The sequence below is a fragment of the Genypterus blacodes genome, unplaced genomic scaffold (genome assembly GCF_046128005.1).
Source record: "Genypterus blacodes isolate CSIRO-AG114 ecotype Tasmania unplaced genomic scaffold, CSIRO-AGI_Gbla_v1 ptg000240l_1, whole genome shotgun sequence".
NCBI lineage: Eukaryota > Metazoa > Chordata > Actinopteri > Ophidiiformes > Ophidiidae > Genypterus > Genypterus blacodes.
Genome location: NW_027467038.1, coordinates 1,465,001 through 1,480,000, shown reverse-complemented (window position 1 = coordinate 1,480,000; position 15,000 = coordinate 1,465,001). Strand labels below are relative to the sequence as shown.

Below are 15,000 nucleotides of genomic sequence, written 5' to 3'. Positions count from 1 at the left end.
GGCGAGAAATTGCTTCAGTTATTGCAAGTTCAGTTACCCCTGCAAATGGGAACTCCCTCACTCCCTCACTCATTCTCTCACTCCCTCCCTTAGCGATCAGGTCAATATAAAAGGTTGATTGACGCCAGCTGAGTTTTTTAGAAGTGGCAAAGATTTCCTCATGACGCTGTGCCGATTATGAACTTCACACATTCTTGTCGGCGCCTCGACGGAAACCTTTTTCAGGCCGCGTGTTCGTTGCTCATTGAGGAACAAAATCGTACACTAGTGCCTGCGTGTGTGTGTGTGTGTGTGTGTGTGTGTGTGTGTGTGTGTGTGTGTGTGTGTGTGTGTGTGTGTGTGTGTGTGTGTGCGCCGTGGACAGCCTCTGATCTTCCATTATCCAAACTCTGGTAAAAACTAAGGCGGCGCTGGAAACTCAGTGGGACGCGTCGCAGGCAGACCAGCTTTCATGTCGCCGCTTTCTTCTTCCTCCTTTGATTGGCACAGAAAACTAATTTCTCCAGGAGGACAAAAACGACATCGTGAAGGCTGTGAATAAAACAGAGCCTCTGACGGACGCATTGTGTGAACGCTGACAGCCCCCCTCCCTCTCTCTCCCCCCCCTCTCTCTCTCTCCTCCCTCTCTCTCTCTGTCAAAGCTGACTGACACTCCTCCTCCACCTCCATCTGTTCACATCTCCTGTTCCCTTCTTGTTCTTTTAAAGATGTCTACCAGAAGCTGCCGTGATGCGGCGTGCGTTGCCAAGCGTGGTGGGCGGCCGCAGCGAGGCCTTTCACGCCACTCGCACCTTTCACACCAAACCTCCCTTTCTCTGTGTGTGTGTGTGTGTGTGTGTGTGTGTGTGTGTGCATGTGCGTGTGTAGAAAAAGCAGCCAAACGCATCAACATGAAAAAAAGCGCGACAGTTTAATTCAATCGCAAAGCCGGCAGTCCCCAGTCTGCTCTTAATGAATTGTATCGACAGAACGAGCGTGGAATCGATGTTCAGGTCGGACGGGTTCAGGCCAGATAGTGAGATCCAAGGCGAGGCAGATTGCGAGGCCTAATGGGGGCGGCTGAAGCGTGACAGAACCACGCCAGAGCCGCTCGCCTGCTGCTGAATGGAGGCTGAACGCTCCGATGGTCGGCTCGCTGCGGAGTGAATATCATTTTGCAATTGTAGTTGACTTCACCTAATATCGGGGATCTATTCTCTTCTTCTTCTTCCTGTGCGCTGTGGTCTTAACCCAGGGAAGAACCCATTCCATTTTGGCCCCAGTTGGCCTGAAGGTGGCGCTGTAATGACCACATGTTTTCTGTCCACTTCCATCCTTATTCAACCACAATTTGGGCCATTTTGAATTTAATCAGTGTCACTTTTTGTAGCTCCTCCCACAGTTTGGGCTCCACTCCCCCCGCCCCCCCGGCTGTGTTGTGTCTTTGTATTCTTTGAGAGAGGAGCGCCATGCTGTTGGTATTCATGTTTCATTTAGCGTTCCTCCTGAGAAGTGAACATTGCGTCTTAACAAAATGTCAGCTTGTCTGCAAAAGGTCAAGCTGTTGTTGTTGTTGTTGTTGTTTCTCCATCTCAGGCTGGCGATGTAAAGAAACAGACGGAGCTCAGACTCACTCTTCTCCTCTCCTTCTTCCTCACCTCCTCTTTCCATTCCGGTCGCCAGTGAATGCACGCGGTAATGTCGCTATAGCAACGTGGCAGTGATGAGCAGGGCCATCGCACCGGCAGCCACACACACACACACACACACACACACACACACACACACACACACACACACACACACACACACACACACACACACACACACACTGCCAGTATGTGATTGTTTGCATGCTTATGAGCCGTGAGAGTCTGGGTTTGTGGATTTTCATCTCTCGTGAACTGTGAACATCAAAACAAACCACAGCTGTGACAATGACGGCTTACTTCCTGGAGTGAGGCGGAGTCCAGGAGTGTTTGTGGTGTGTGTGAGGTGTGTGTTCAGGCAGTAAAGTCTCCGTAAGCTCTGCTCGATTTGGTTTTACGTGCCTGTGTGTGTGTGTGTGTGTGTTCTATGTAAATGTAGCTTTAAACTCAAGGTTAACAATCAATCCAACAACAACTCCAGCTGTCATCTCTCTGCGGTGCTCCTTATTGGTTACATCACTCAAATACACAGACACACACACATTAAACTGGAGGAGGTATTTTATTTCCGTTTCCTCCCTCTCCCTCTTCCCTTCGCTCTCTCCCTCTCTCCCTCTCCCTCTCTCTCTCTCTCTCTCTCCTCTGCAGAGCTGAGCCGTGCTGATTCGACACTATCGGCTCCCTGGCACTCCCATCGCTGACACGGGTGTTTGTGCTCAAACAAATGGCCGACAGCATCTTTGTCCCACCTCTGTTTTCTCTCTCTCTCTCTCTCTCTCTCTCTCTCTCTCCCTTAGTTACTTTCCCTCCTTCTCTCCCGCGGTCATTTTCCTTTCCTTCTCTGCCCGGCTTCCTGCTGTGGCTCGCCTCCACATACTGTGTGTGTGTGTGTGTGTGTGTGTTCTCAGTGATGTGTGTGTGGAGAGGCTCAGAGCCCCAGAGGATGCTGGGTAATACATCAGGATGAAGTGACATATACAGTGGCATTGATAGATAAGTAACTAGGGGCAACCTGATGGTAATGATGTGCAGTTCAGCACAGTGTCAGCATAAACACCATCTATCTATATATATGTGTGTGTGTGTGTGTGGGCCAGTATGTCCCCATTGACCAATCAGAGATGTGCCTTGTAGAGCCTGGTATCCTCCCTGGTCCTCCTGCAGTTCCGTCACTGACCTGTTGAGGTAGACACGTTTCTCTGTGAACTGTCCTTGGCCGTAGGTGGGGTCTTCATACGGTTCGTTCTGGACCACCTCCACGCCCTCGCCTCGGTCGCTCTGCTCGTGGCTGTGTTTGCTGATCATGTACAGCTGCCCGATCCGGTACTGCAACACAAAACACACAGATCAGATCAGGTCCAGGTCCAGGTCCAGGTCCAGGTCCAGGATGAGCTGAGGAAACCTGCATGCCTGCTGGAAACCGGCTAGTTTCTCTCAGAACTTCATGTTTTTACTTCTGAACAGACTTGGCAACGCTCCATTCAACTCCATCCCTAACAGATTCAATGCACCAACTCAGAAAGATGACCTCACACCGGCTTCAGAGCCAACAAACACAATTCATTCTCATTTTTTACAATTGTCTTTTTCCAATCCATAACAGCAGGAAATGAGTCAAATCTAACGCCAAGGAAATCTCTCTCTTAAAAGTAATAAAGAGAGACTGCCTGAGTTTCCTGTAATAATCTGAGAGAGAGCCATTAAGCACTTTTTAATAATGAAATAAAAACTTTGGAGGGTTCAGTGTCGGGTTGAGAGTTTGAATAAGTAAAGCGTTTAAAGAGGTTGAACTTCAGTCCGTGTCAGCATAAGAAGCAGAGAGGTTCGGCTCTAAATCAGGACTCCATTATTCACCGCTCGTTGCCTTTACTTTGTCTCTAAACTTCCCGTCGGCTTCGACCACAATAACACAAATGTAATACAGTACAGAAACAAACGCGGCCCCTTTGTGTGTTCAGACCAAAGTTCTCCTGTAGCTTTTGTGGAGTTCAGCCGAGCCTCCAACTTCATTTGGACGGTTGGTTGTACGTTGCGCATTTGCTTTAAATGATGGTTTCCCTGCGCTCAATCATTTGCGGTGGCGTTTGGACGTTGTTTGTCTTTTGGTGACGATGTGTCGCTAAAGGAGTGAGGAGTTGAATATGTCATCGCGACTTCCCTTTGAGTTTGTCAGCCTGCAGAGACGCCCTGAAGACCTGAAGTCTCCTTGATTCAACCATATTCTGCCATATTCTGAGCATTCCTCTGGGTCTGGGTCTGGTCTTTAGCCTTCATGTTCTAAAATTCTAAAGCTTTTCATGAAAAGAGCCCCAGACAGAAGACAAAACAATGGGCAACAAAGAAAAACAAGTACAAAACAAGGAAGAGGAGAAAGAGAGAGAGAGAGAGAGAGACAGACTGGGAAACATCAAAGAGGGGCCAACATAAGCTTTCTGTAAAATCTGTGATAAGGGCTATCTCCTCCCATCATCCTCTCCCATCATCTCCTGTTATCATCTCCTCCCATCATCCTCTCCCATCATCTCCTGTTATCATCTCCTCCCATCATCCTCTCCCATCATCTCCTCCCATCATCCTCTCCCATCATCTCCTGTTATCATCTCCTCCCATCATCGCCCCGCTCTAAGGATTCTAACATCACTGCCCGCTTACGCACTTACGGCACAAATGAACTCGGTGTTTTGTGTGATTGCATGCTTTAAAAATAATGACATCAACAACAACAACAACAACAACAATGAACGGTAACGCTGTGAAACCCTGACTCAGTTTAGACAACAAGCAAATAACCGCCGTCTCAAAAATACCAGCCCTGCGTATACCCTGAGTGTTCAACCACTCACACAGGGCAGGCCGTGTTCACTGTGTCTCAGATGTGTGTGTGATGAATGTCTGGTGAGTCACAGTCCTACGACTAGCGGGGAGACAAGAACGCAAACAGAAACATGTGATCCACCTGTCACTCATCTGTGGCCTCAGCAGCGAACAGGACGTTTACACAGACGGAGAGACCGCCATTGAATTGTTAACTGTCATGCTGGAGAGTCTGTGGGAGGCGTTAAGCAGGAGTAACTATGAGATTGAAGGGGGTTGAAATAATTAAGACACAACTGGAAATGTCTGAGTGGAATAAACAAGAAGACAGCAGAGAGGAAGGAAGATTAAGTGAGGAGAACATGTGTGAGTTTGTTTGATGGTGGCCAGTGATGCTCTTGGCGGGCTGTGAACAAATGGAAGCTGCACTTAGTTTCCAGCCCAGTGTGTGTGTCTGTGTGTGTGTTTTCTTCCCTCGCTTCCCTCCGTCTCCACACACGAGCTACCTCAGGAAATCGAGATCGGGGGCGTCACTAATGAAGGAGGGAAGAAGGAAAAGCGTATTCCCTTGGATTCCACACCTTCCTCTCTCGGTGACCTTCATCTGTCACGGCTGTCGGCTGAGCTGTGAAACGCTGACGCGGGGGAAAAGCGAGGTGCTGACCCCAAAATCGCTCCCTGAGGTGAGTTTAGCATGCGAGGAACACAAAATGGTGTCACGCATTCAGGAGCTGTTTCCAACCTCAAGACGGAGAGGCTCATTCACAGCTACGGACGAGAACAAATGAAACAATTATACGACCATATGTCAGCAGACTGAGCTTCAGCTGCAGCAGAACCACAGAGCAGATGTGGGATTTGCATAATAATGGAGCCGTCTGCAGCTGTAAGAACACCAAATTTAAGATTTAGGGCCCGAGCATGCTTCCACCGCTGTGTGTGTGTGTGTGTGTGTGTGTGTGTGTGTGTGTGTGTGTGTGTGTGTGTGTGTGTGTGTGTGTGTGTGTGTGTGTGTGTGTGTGTGTGTGTGTGTGTGTGTGTGTGTGTGCGTACGTCACCATTCACGTAGTCTCCTGCGTACTTTGTGTGGACCTTGAAAACGGTACCGACCTGCATACAGACTGAACTGTCCCTACATACACACATACACACACACACACACACACACGCTCATGGTTATACATCAGCAGACTTGTGCCGCGTGCTTTACACCATCTGCGGTTCACATTAAAGGTCACAAACTCTCTGCAGCTCGGCGCTCGACTCGTTTCCTTCTATGAATACTGCCTGAGCTGTAATGACTCACTTCCTCTTTATGTTTCCCCTCCAGACCAAAGCATCTGTAGGCCCACAACGGAACCATGTGTCAAAAAAGGACACACACACATACACACATACACACACACACACACACACAGAATTGAGCCTAAAGGACGTGGATGTACTAAATCCTCCAGCTAGAAAAGCCAAAAGCAGCAGCAGCAGGTTTAAGATGTGAGATGATTCAGTTATTAACTCTGTGACAGAGACAGAGGGTTAGCTGACCTCTGCTGCTGCTAATGAGAGATTTTGTCATGGCTTTGCAGCGTGTGCGTGTGTGTGTGTGTGTGTGTGTGTGTGTGTGTGTGAATGAAAGCCCCAGTCTCTCTGCTGGTTTGATCTCTGATGTTTGAGCTACAAAAAATGATTTGCATTGATATATATTTATATATATATATATATATTTCATACAGCAATACCGCCAGTACACACACACACACACACACACACACTTAGCCCCTCTGCGTGTGGGCGTGTCTCTTTTATTACATTCAAACTTGGCCCTTTATGGAGGACGCCCTATATATGTGTCAGAGTAATTTAAAGGATAAAAGCTTTATGAATCCCTATTCAGTGTATGTCATCTTGTACACACACACACACACACACACACACACACACACACACACACACACACACACACACACACACACACACACACAAGAAGACATTTTGCCTGCTACCTGTTTCAGACACAATAACGGCTCCAAGATTGACTGTAACCACGGTGAGCGGAGCCGCAGAGCCGCAGCACTGGGAGTGTTGGGTGTGAGTGCAGCTCTGGGACAGAATGATTACACACGCCGCCAGGAAAAAGGAGGTTTTCTCTGACATCTTACTGGCTTCAAGGATCCAGAATGAGATGATCAATGAGAATGAGTGAGCTCCAGCTCAAACCAGAGCAAAGGGCGAGCTTGTGATGTCTTCACTTTGGAGACGATTCACGCTCAGCCTCCAAACATTCAAAGGTACAGAGATCAGAGACGGACAGCTGTGTTGACTCATGCTGACAGGACATGGTTACCACCTTTGAGTAACCCAGTGTTTAAAATGAAAACCTGCCTGTGCATCTTTGTGTTCATTTGTGAAGGCAGCGCTGACAAAGCTGAAGTGTGAGCAGCGTGACGCCGCCCTGATAAAGGAGCAGACACCATTACATCACCTCCTCCCTCTGTCATACGTGTACTGTAGTGTTTAGTGACGGCCGCAGCACAAAGTGGCTGCCTCCTTCTCTGTCCCTTCAGTCTCTCTTCTTCTTTACTAACAACGCACAGCAGCATCTGCTCCATTCATGGAAGTTCACCTTCTCATTGAAGCCTCGAAAGGAAAGGTGGCGTTTCTAAAAACAGCTCTGCAGCGCCAGTCTGACACGCAGGGTTAACAGCCACTGTAAATAATGCAGATGCTCTCCATCGCTCTCCGTAACGCCGCGTACGTGACCAGAGAGGAGGGGGGGAGAGAGACGGAGAGAGAGAGAGAGAGAGAGAGAGAGAGAGAGGGAGAGGGAGAGAGAGGAGGGGGGAGAGAGAGAGAGACAGAGAGAGGGAGAGAGACAGAGAGGGAGAGAGAGAGGAGGGAGAGAGAGGAGGGGGGGAGAGAGAGAGAGGAGGGGGAGAGAGATAGAGAGAGGGGGAGAGAGAGGGAGAGAGAGAGAGGGAGAGAGAGAGGAGGGGGAGAGAGATAGATAGAGAGAGAGAGAGAGAGAAGAGAGAGGGGGAGAGAGCGAGAGGAGAGAGAGGGGGAGAAAGAGAGAGAGAGGGAGAGAGAGAGGGGGGGAGGAGAGGAGAGAGAGAGAGAGAGAAGAGAGAGAGAGCGAGAGGAGAGAGAGGGGGAGAAAGAGAGAGAGAGAGAGAGAGAGAGAGAGAGAGAGAGAGAGAGAGAGAGAGAGAGGGAGAGGGAGAGAGAGGAGGGGGGAGAGAGAGACAGAGAGAGGGAGAGAGACAGAGAGGGAGAGAGAAAGGAGGGAGAGAGAGGAGGGGGGGAGAGAGAGAGAGGAGGGGGAGAGAGACAGAGAGAGGGGGAGAGAGAGGGAGAGAGAGAGAGAGAGAGAGAGGGAGTGGGAGGGGGGAAGAGAGAGACAGAGAGAGGAAGAGAGAGAGAGGACCAGAGAGAGAGAGGGAGAGGGAGAGAGAGAGGGAGAGAGAGGGGGGAAGAGAGAGACAGAGAGAGGAAGAGAGAGAGAGGAAGAGAGAGAGAGGGAGAGAGAGGGGAGAGAGAGAGGTTTCTGTGAGTGTGTGTAGAAAGGCCAACTGAGGGAAAGTTGGATGAAAAAGTGAGAGAGAGGTGGAGCGAGGGAACAAAGCGTTGGGACAGAAAGGTTGCAGAGGAACTTTAGTGCGACATTCGACTAATTAATGTTCGTTTAGACAAGAGGTGTCCTTCCTCGTTCACTTCATCATCGGTGAGCAGTGCCAGTCATCAGCGTCTAAAAGTATCAAGGACACGCATACATTATCTTTATGGTTTCAAACGTGTGTGTGTGTGTGTGTGTGTGTGTGTGTGTGTGTGGCCGGCGTGATGAAGGCCCTGGAGCTGCGGCGGTGCAAACAGAACACTCACATCAGGACGCACTTGCAAAACAACAAATGAAAGCGTGCTCTAACCTCTCAGCCGGCTCTATTATTTTCTCCATTAACGCAAAAAAAAGGGCAATCACTTGAGAGAAGGCGACGGCGCTGTAGCACCACTCAGGCCGGCCCCCTCGCCTCCAATCTGCACAGCGCCATCCATCAGGCAGCCACGTGACGCAGCCGGCCCAGAGAGGCCAGGACTCGCCTCCTCTTGATCTGATTTGTCTGAAGACAAAGCACTCTCTGTTTGTTGTTGCTCATTAATCAATGCCAACAGCCTCAAGTGCGCCGTCATCATCATCATCATCATCATCACCCCCCTATTACAGAGCTCCAGACTGGGTCACCGCGACCCAGATCCGCTGAATGACACAGACGAGTCCTGGCAGCCGATTCTGGTTCTTAGAATCAAATTCCAGTCACTTCCACTTGGGCTCATCGTGATGGACAGGTCTAGGTCTGTGCTCGTCCCCTCAGACTGAGACTCAAAGATGACTGAGCCTCCTTCTTCCTCGCCTCTCAGGTTATGGAACCGACCCCTCGATTTGTTCTTAACGCTCCCAAAAACTCATTTATTCACGGCGGCTTGCATCGACCCCAGAGCAGCCTGACATTTCAGTCCATCCGTCTCCTTACCGTGTCCAACAAATCACTTTATTTCCATTTTATCCTCCGCAAACCTTTTCTGCTTTTGAATTTGAATACGGCTTTTATCAGGTTTGAACTCTTTTTGTCAGTGTGCCTTGTACTTCTGTCCTCTGTATCATTACGCTGCAGTTTGAGAGCTCCAAAGGCACAAAACAAATGTAAACAACACTAATATCAACCCTTGTGTCAACACAGTGAATGGAGTTTAGTCGCCGCGGTAACAGACTCCAGCTATGGGACCTAAAGTTCCATTGCTCCTTTGTCTTAAGTGCGGAGGAAGCCACCTCAGCATGCATTTCCTCACCTGGCACGCTGCCCTTCATACACTGATTACACAGCGACTCATGCATATTCAGCCAGCCACACGATCCCATTAATTCCACCCATGCGTTCAGCTTACTTGCATTTTTTTGGGGAGGAAGCCTGAACCGCAGCGCTACAGAGTAAAGAGTTCATGTAAAAGCCAACAGAAGTGCCTGGATGGGAAGATTCAGGGTTTAGTGCCAGAAAAATGAAGCTCTGGATATTGGTTAGTATAAAAATAGGAGTTCAGGATTCCAGCGAAGTTGATACGCATCAGTGTTTAATCAGGGGCACGTCTGGGGCTCTCACACACACACACACACACACACACACACACATCTGTCAATGTTCACACTTGAATCCTTTTTCAATTTTTCAATCCAATAATTCTTCATTTGATTGCTTTGCTTCTGCCCAGTGTTGTTCTGTGTGTTTGTGTATCTGAGGCCGACGCCACACAATCCACACACAAACAAAGAAATATCAACACAAAATAGGTCCAATAATTGGAAAAAGCAAACAAAATCTAATAGTTCCCATGTGTAACCAGGCTGGTCTCCCTGCGGACCTGGACGGGTCTAGACCTGCAGACAGACAGGCAGAGGAAAGACTGAGCGGGAGGAGAAATAATATGAATAAACAACACAGCAGCATTAAGCCGCACAGATCGATGTGTGGCCTATCTGAACTCCCTCAGCAGTTTCTGTGCAGTCGATAATCCTACAGCACCATCATCAAGAAAGAGAAGAGGAAGAGGAGGAGGAGGAGGAGGAGGAGAAGAAAGCGAGGAAGCGGCGTCCTTACATGGTCAATAAAGCTACAAGGCAGTTCTTTAAGGGAGGAGGGGGCGAGAATGGAGGTCGGAGGGTGGAGGGGAGAAAAAGAAGAAGAGGAAGTAGAAGGGGGGGCTCTGCTCTATTAGAGGGCTGTATATCAGCGTATATCACAGCGTTTCCAGGCCTCCGTACACAAACGGCGACGAGGCAAATCAAAGCAAAGGCAGCAATAAAGACGGTCGGGGGAGAACGGATGGAGGAAGGCGTGGAATAATTCTCCATCTTTTCAGAGATGATCTCCCTCGTAAAAACACACGGACGTCTCAGGCGCCGGCTTCACTGCCACGCGCCAGACAAACGCTGGTGATGACCGCGTTTCTGCCGGGCTTTTAATGGCCCGCGGAGGTGAGACCTTGGCCCGGAGCCAAACCACTTTGCACCACTCCAGACCGCCACATCAGTTTAGACACAAACGTCAACACCGTCTGTAATCTGAGACACACACATCCACCACAAAGGAGCAAATGTTTAATGACGGGTGACATTCTGATCTGAGGGACGACGGCATGTACAAATGTTCATACAGCCCTTCTCTGCTGCATACTGAGTGAAAACAGACTGCATTTAGCTGCTGTCCTAAAACATCCTGCTCTCCTCTTATTGGCCGGTCGCAACAAACCTGAGCTGACAACACCTGCAGACTTTGAAACATGCATGATGGACACACACGCTCTCTGGTGAACCTCACACTGTATTCAACACGTATGATGTAAAAACATGCTACCATCACAGTTCTGAGGCTTTTCCTAAGCGTTTGGCTGGATGTCTATGGGCGTTGTCTCATGTAAGCAGATGAATGGGACTAATTAAGACAAACTGGTCCTGAGTAGAGTCCAGGGAAAATGGAAAATGTTCTTTAGAGGTTTTAGCACAGGAGAGAAACTAAAGCGTGACCACGAGACGTCGACGCACGAGGAGCAGAAACAGCAGCTGGAAAGTAAGAAGTTGTAATAATAACAATCATAATCTTTAACTGGTGGAAGAGGAATTTGCCTTCAATAACAGAAGTGGATTGTTTTGATCCAGCAGGACTTAGCGATGTTATTATGACTTTTATGAACATACATTACTTTAACAAATATGAGTTTGCCAGAGCAACTAAAGCTTCCTCCCAAAAGAGGTACAAACACTGAGAAAAAGCCAGCTGCTGTCTTTCTACTGCCATTAAAAGATAAAGGCAGCCGTGAGTTCTCAGCCCCTGGTGTTCGGGGGGATGTTTCCCTCCCTGTGCGGACGAGCGAGACGTCACGTATGAGCAACAGAAGTATCAGTGAGGGGATAATCACCCTGCAGTCAAACAGCACAGCAGCCCAGTCTGCAAACGTCTCCATTTGAGTGTCAGTGTGAGGTAATAGTTACACTAATAGCTCTGCTAATCACTGTGTTCCACTTGCACAGGGCCACATTAACGCTGGCCTGCAGGAGCGGCGTGGCGGCGCGGCAGAGGGACCCCCTTTTAGCTGGCAGGTACAAAAACCTCAGACGAGCTGGAGGAAGAAACATTTCTCACTCCAGAGCTCATGTGATTTTAATTGCTCAATTATGGGCAGAGAGAGTGAGAGAGGCGTGCAGACAACAGTCAATAAATGAGCTCAGTGTGCAATCCCTGGTTACCGTATGAATGAGTGTGTGGGAAGCCGCAGCAGTGTGTACAGCGCTGCACACTGAGGTACAGTCCTTCATAAAAACCCGTCTGCCATCTTGATTTGGCGTCTGGCCGAACAACACCGGAGCCAGACACCAAAGCTTCTACTGAGGTTTCTGCTGATTCTAGAAAAGGAACGAATCAACAGTTCAGTCACCAGCAGCACAGAGGCAAAATGCCAGGAAAAGACCAGGAGCAGAGACGAACAGCGGTGCCGCAGAATTCCGTGGCTGGATAAAGACTCGTTAAGAAACACACACGCTCACAGACATGAGCCGCTTCTGATTGGCTAGCAGGCGTATACCAGGACTCCACACGCTGGGGTCAAGAGTTTACCTTCTATTCTAAATCTGTCAGGTACCACGTAGATATATTAAGCTGCAGGTAACCATAGCAACAAAAGCTGTGTTTCAAGTACTCCGAGCGGTGAAACGGAGCCAATCGGGGGTTAAACTGACTACAAGCTGAGGGAGATGAGCTGAACAGGGTTTGTCCGGTTGTTTACTGAACACGAGACGTCTCCAACATCTGCTTCAACACTATCCTAAAGAAGTCAAGTCACATCACACACGTCCTTCTTTACATGCAACACCGTGCTGCCCCTTTGTGTCGTACTCAGTTTGTGTACTTGTCACCGTTGTTTCTCCGAGTACATTTTACAATGTCGGACAAGGGTCGACTTTGGGACAACGGCGGTATTTGTTTGGCAGGGAATAAGCAGAGGAGGAAAGATGTTTAGAGATAAGCAGGAGCCAGTCTGTGGGGAATAAACAAGCCTTGTGTTGGTGGCAGTGAAGGAATGCGTCACCTGAATGCACCGCTGCAGTCGCTCCTCATCTACATCCTGGAGACAAACGCACTAACACACTTTGGATACACAGACCAGAGTTCTTAGGAGCAGAACTCTGTGTCTGCAGCAGTAATGAGCGCCGGAGGTTGAGACGAGACCCGTGGCTTCCCTCCAACGACTGCCAGTCCCACAAACGAGCCGTGGATCAACAGAGTGACGGACGGCTGCATTAGCAGGCCGATGGCAGCTCGGTGAGAAATGGTGACGGATGAGGGGAGGAGGGAGAGGAAGAGGGAAGAGGGTGAAATATTAGACCCAACTGACTGCACCGTGTCAGGGAGTCGTGGAGGGACGTCACCTCACGCTAACATGCCTTCAAATAAACACCGTCTCAAAAATACAAACCCTGAGCTTACACTCTTGAGAGTATTTGTCCATTCTGCAATTGAAGGTAAAATGAGATTAAGCCACAAACACACCAACCCTAACCGCACTCCCAACCTGCCTTACGTCCATCTATCACATCCTCACACACACAAACACACACACTTCAATGTATACATACTGCATTCTATGATACTGCTGACACAGCTAACAGGTCCTCACTTTCTACGCACTCCCTATAATAGTGAACACACACACACACACACTCACACACAGCTCTGTTCTGTGTGCATTTAATCAACTGAGCAGCGGTGTGTGTGTGTGGTGCTGGGCTGCTCTCTACAGATAAGATTATCCTTCAGCTGTAGGCCTGGCACTCAATAGGTGGACCAGGAGTGTAATTAGTGTGTGTGTGTGTGTGTGTGTGTGTGTGTGTGTGTGTGTGTGTGTGTGTGTGTGTGTGTGTGTGTGTGTGTGTGTGTGTGTGTGTGTGTGTGAGACAGTAAGAGAGAGCAGAATGAGAGAGCAAATGAACAAGATAGTGGAGATACTGACACAGCTGAGCGAGTGTGTGAGAGAAAAGACAAAGAGGAGTGTTCCATCCCCCCTCAGCTTCATGCCTCCTTCATGGTCTGCAGAGTGAGCGCCAGTTTGCATTTTGAGTGCAATTAGTCATCACCGGTTGATCTTATCTGCGCAATGTTCCGGGGACGAAGCGACTGAGTGCCCATGAAATGAGAAGTCATATGTATTTAATGATGTGACTGATGAGTGACACACAGGTTTAATTAAGAGAGCCTGCGGATAAACAATGGAAGCATCAGAGCAGGAGGCGTGGAACAATACAGTCAGGTAGAAGAAGAATTAGGAGAGGAGTTCAAGGAAAGGAAGAAGGAGAAGGAGGAGATGAAGACTTAGGAAGAGGAAGAAGAAGAGGAAGAGCTAGTAGTAGAACAAGAAGAGGAAAATAGAGAAGGAGAAGAAGAAAAGCGGCGCTCATGGATAAGTGATGTAATGTTGTGGCGCTGCTGATAATCATAATAGTGAGTCCAGCTGACGCCTGTCACCGCCCAATAACAGATAACACAGGATGAAGAGCTGACCAGCTGAGGCTGCAGGACCGGGGCGCTCGCCTCGCCCGGGACAGAGCTATTCATCACTTCATCACCCCACACACACACACACACACACACACACACACACACACACACACACACACACACACACACACACTAGATGGATGCTTTCCTGTGACTGAGACGTTGGCGATGATGACGTAACCAAAATAGTGGAGGATAAAAAGGAATCATGCACTGAATCATCAACGGTTCTGTGAATAATACAGACATTTATTTGTTATTTATAGAAACAGAATTAGATTGATGGTTCTGGCAATGAAAAGGTTTAAGCGACGCAGGTGCGAGACGAGCTGAATGAATGTGAACGTACGGGTGGAGAGGGAGAACACCAGCAGGACAGAGTGACCTCATAGTCACACTGGCTCCACCCACTCTCTCCTCCTATTGGTCCATCTGGAATCCACTCTTCAACATAAAGCATACTAACCACATAATGCATTATTATGATTCCCCGAGAATGAGACGGTCATGTCCATCCTGTAGCTGTCTCACACACACACACACACACACACACACACACACACACACACCTAAACGTAAAGAAGTGCAGATTTATGAAAGTATTGGATCTTTCTCAGACAGATATTTGGTGCCAGGATATTGTATTGTTGAAACCCGGAGCAGTTTGGGGCCGAAGGCGTAAACACTGGCGGGTCTACATAAAGAATAACAGCTCGTCTGGTAACGGGACCTTCCCAGGTGTGAAGTCAATCATCTCAGCCCTGACTGAACACTTTACTCTGCCTTTTTTCCACACTAAATTCTCCTTTAACACCTCATTCCAGCGACTGCTTTGTCAGGAATGATGTTCCAGCTGTCTGGGCCCGGGCTCAGACCCGGTTGGCTGCCAGGTGGTGGAGGTGAAGGTCATGATAGTGTGATGTGCCTTGCAGATGGGCACAGGCAGCTGCTGCCAGGCCCAC

General features: G+C 48.9%; 1 protein-coding gene across 1 annotated transcript in view; it reads right to left on the bottom strand.

Moving 5' to 3' along the window:
• LOC143016681 (cytoplasmic phosphatidylinositol transfer protein 1-like) overlaps nt 1-15,000 on the bottom strand; it is a 56,362-nt gene that overhangs the window by 9,898 nt on the left and 31,464 nt on the right. The window contains exon 2 of the mRNA XM_076171132.1: nt 2,806-2,954. Within this exon, the coding sequence (XP_076027247.1) occupies nt 2,806-2,954 (149 nt within the window). The remainder of the gene's footprint in view (nt 1-2,805; nt 2,955-15,000) is intronic.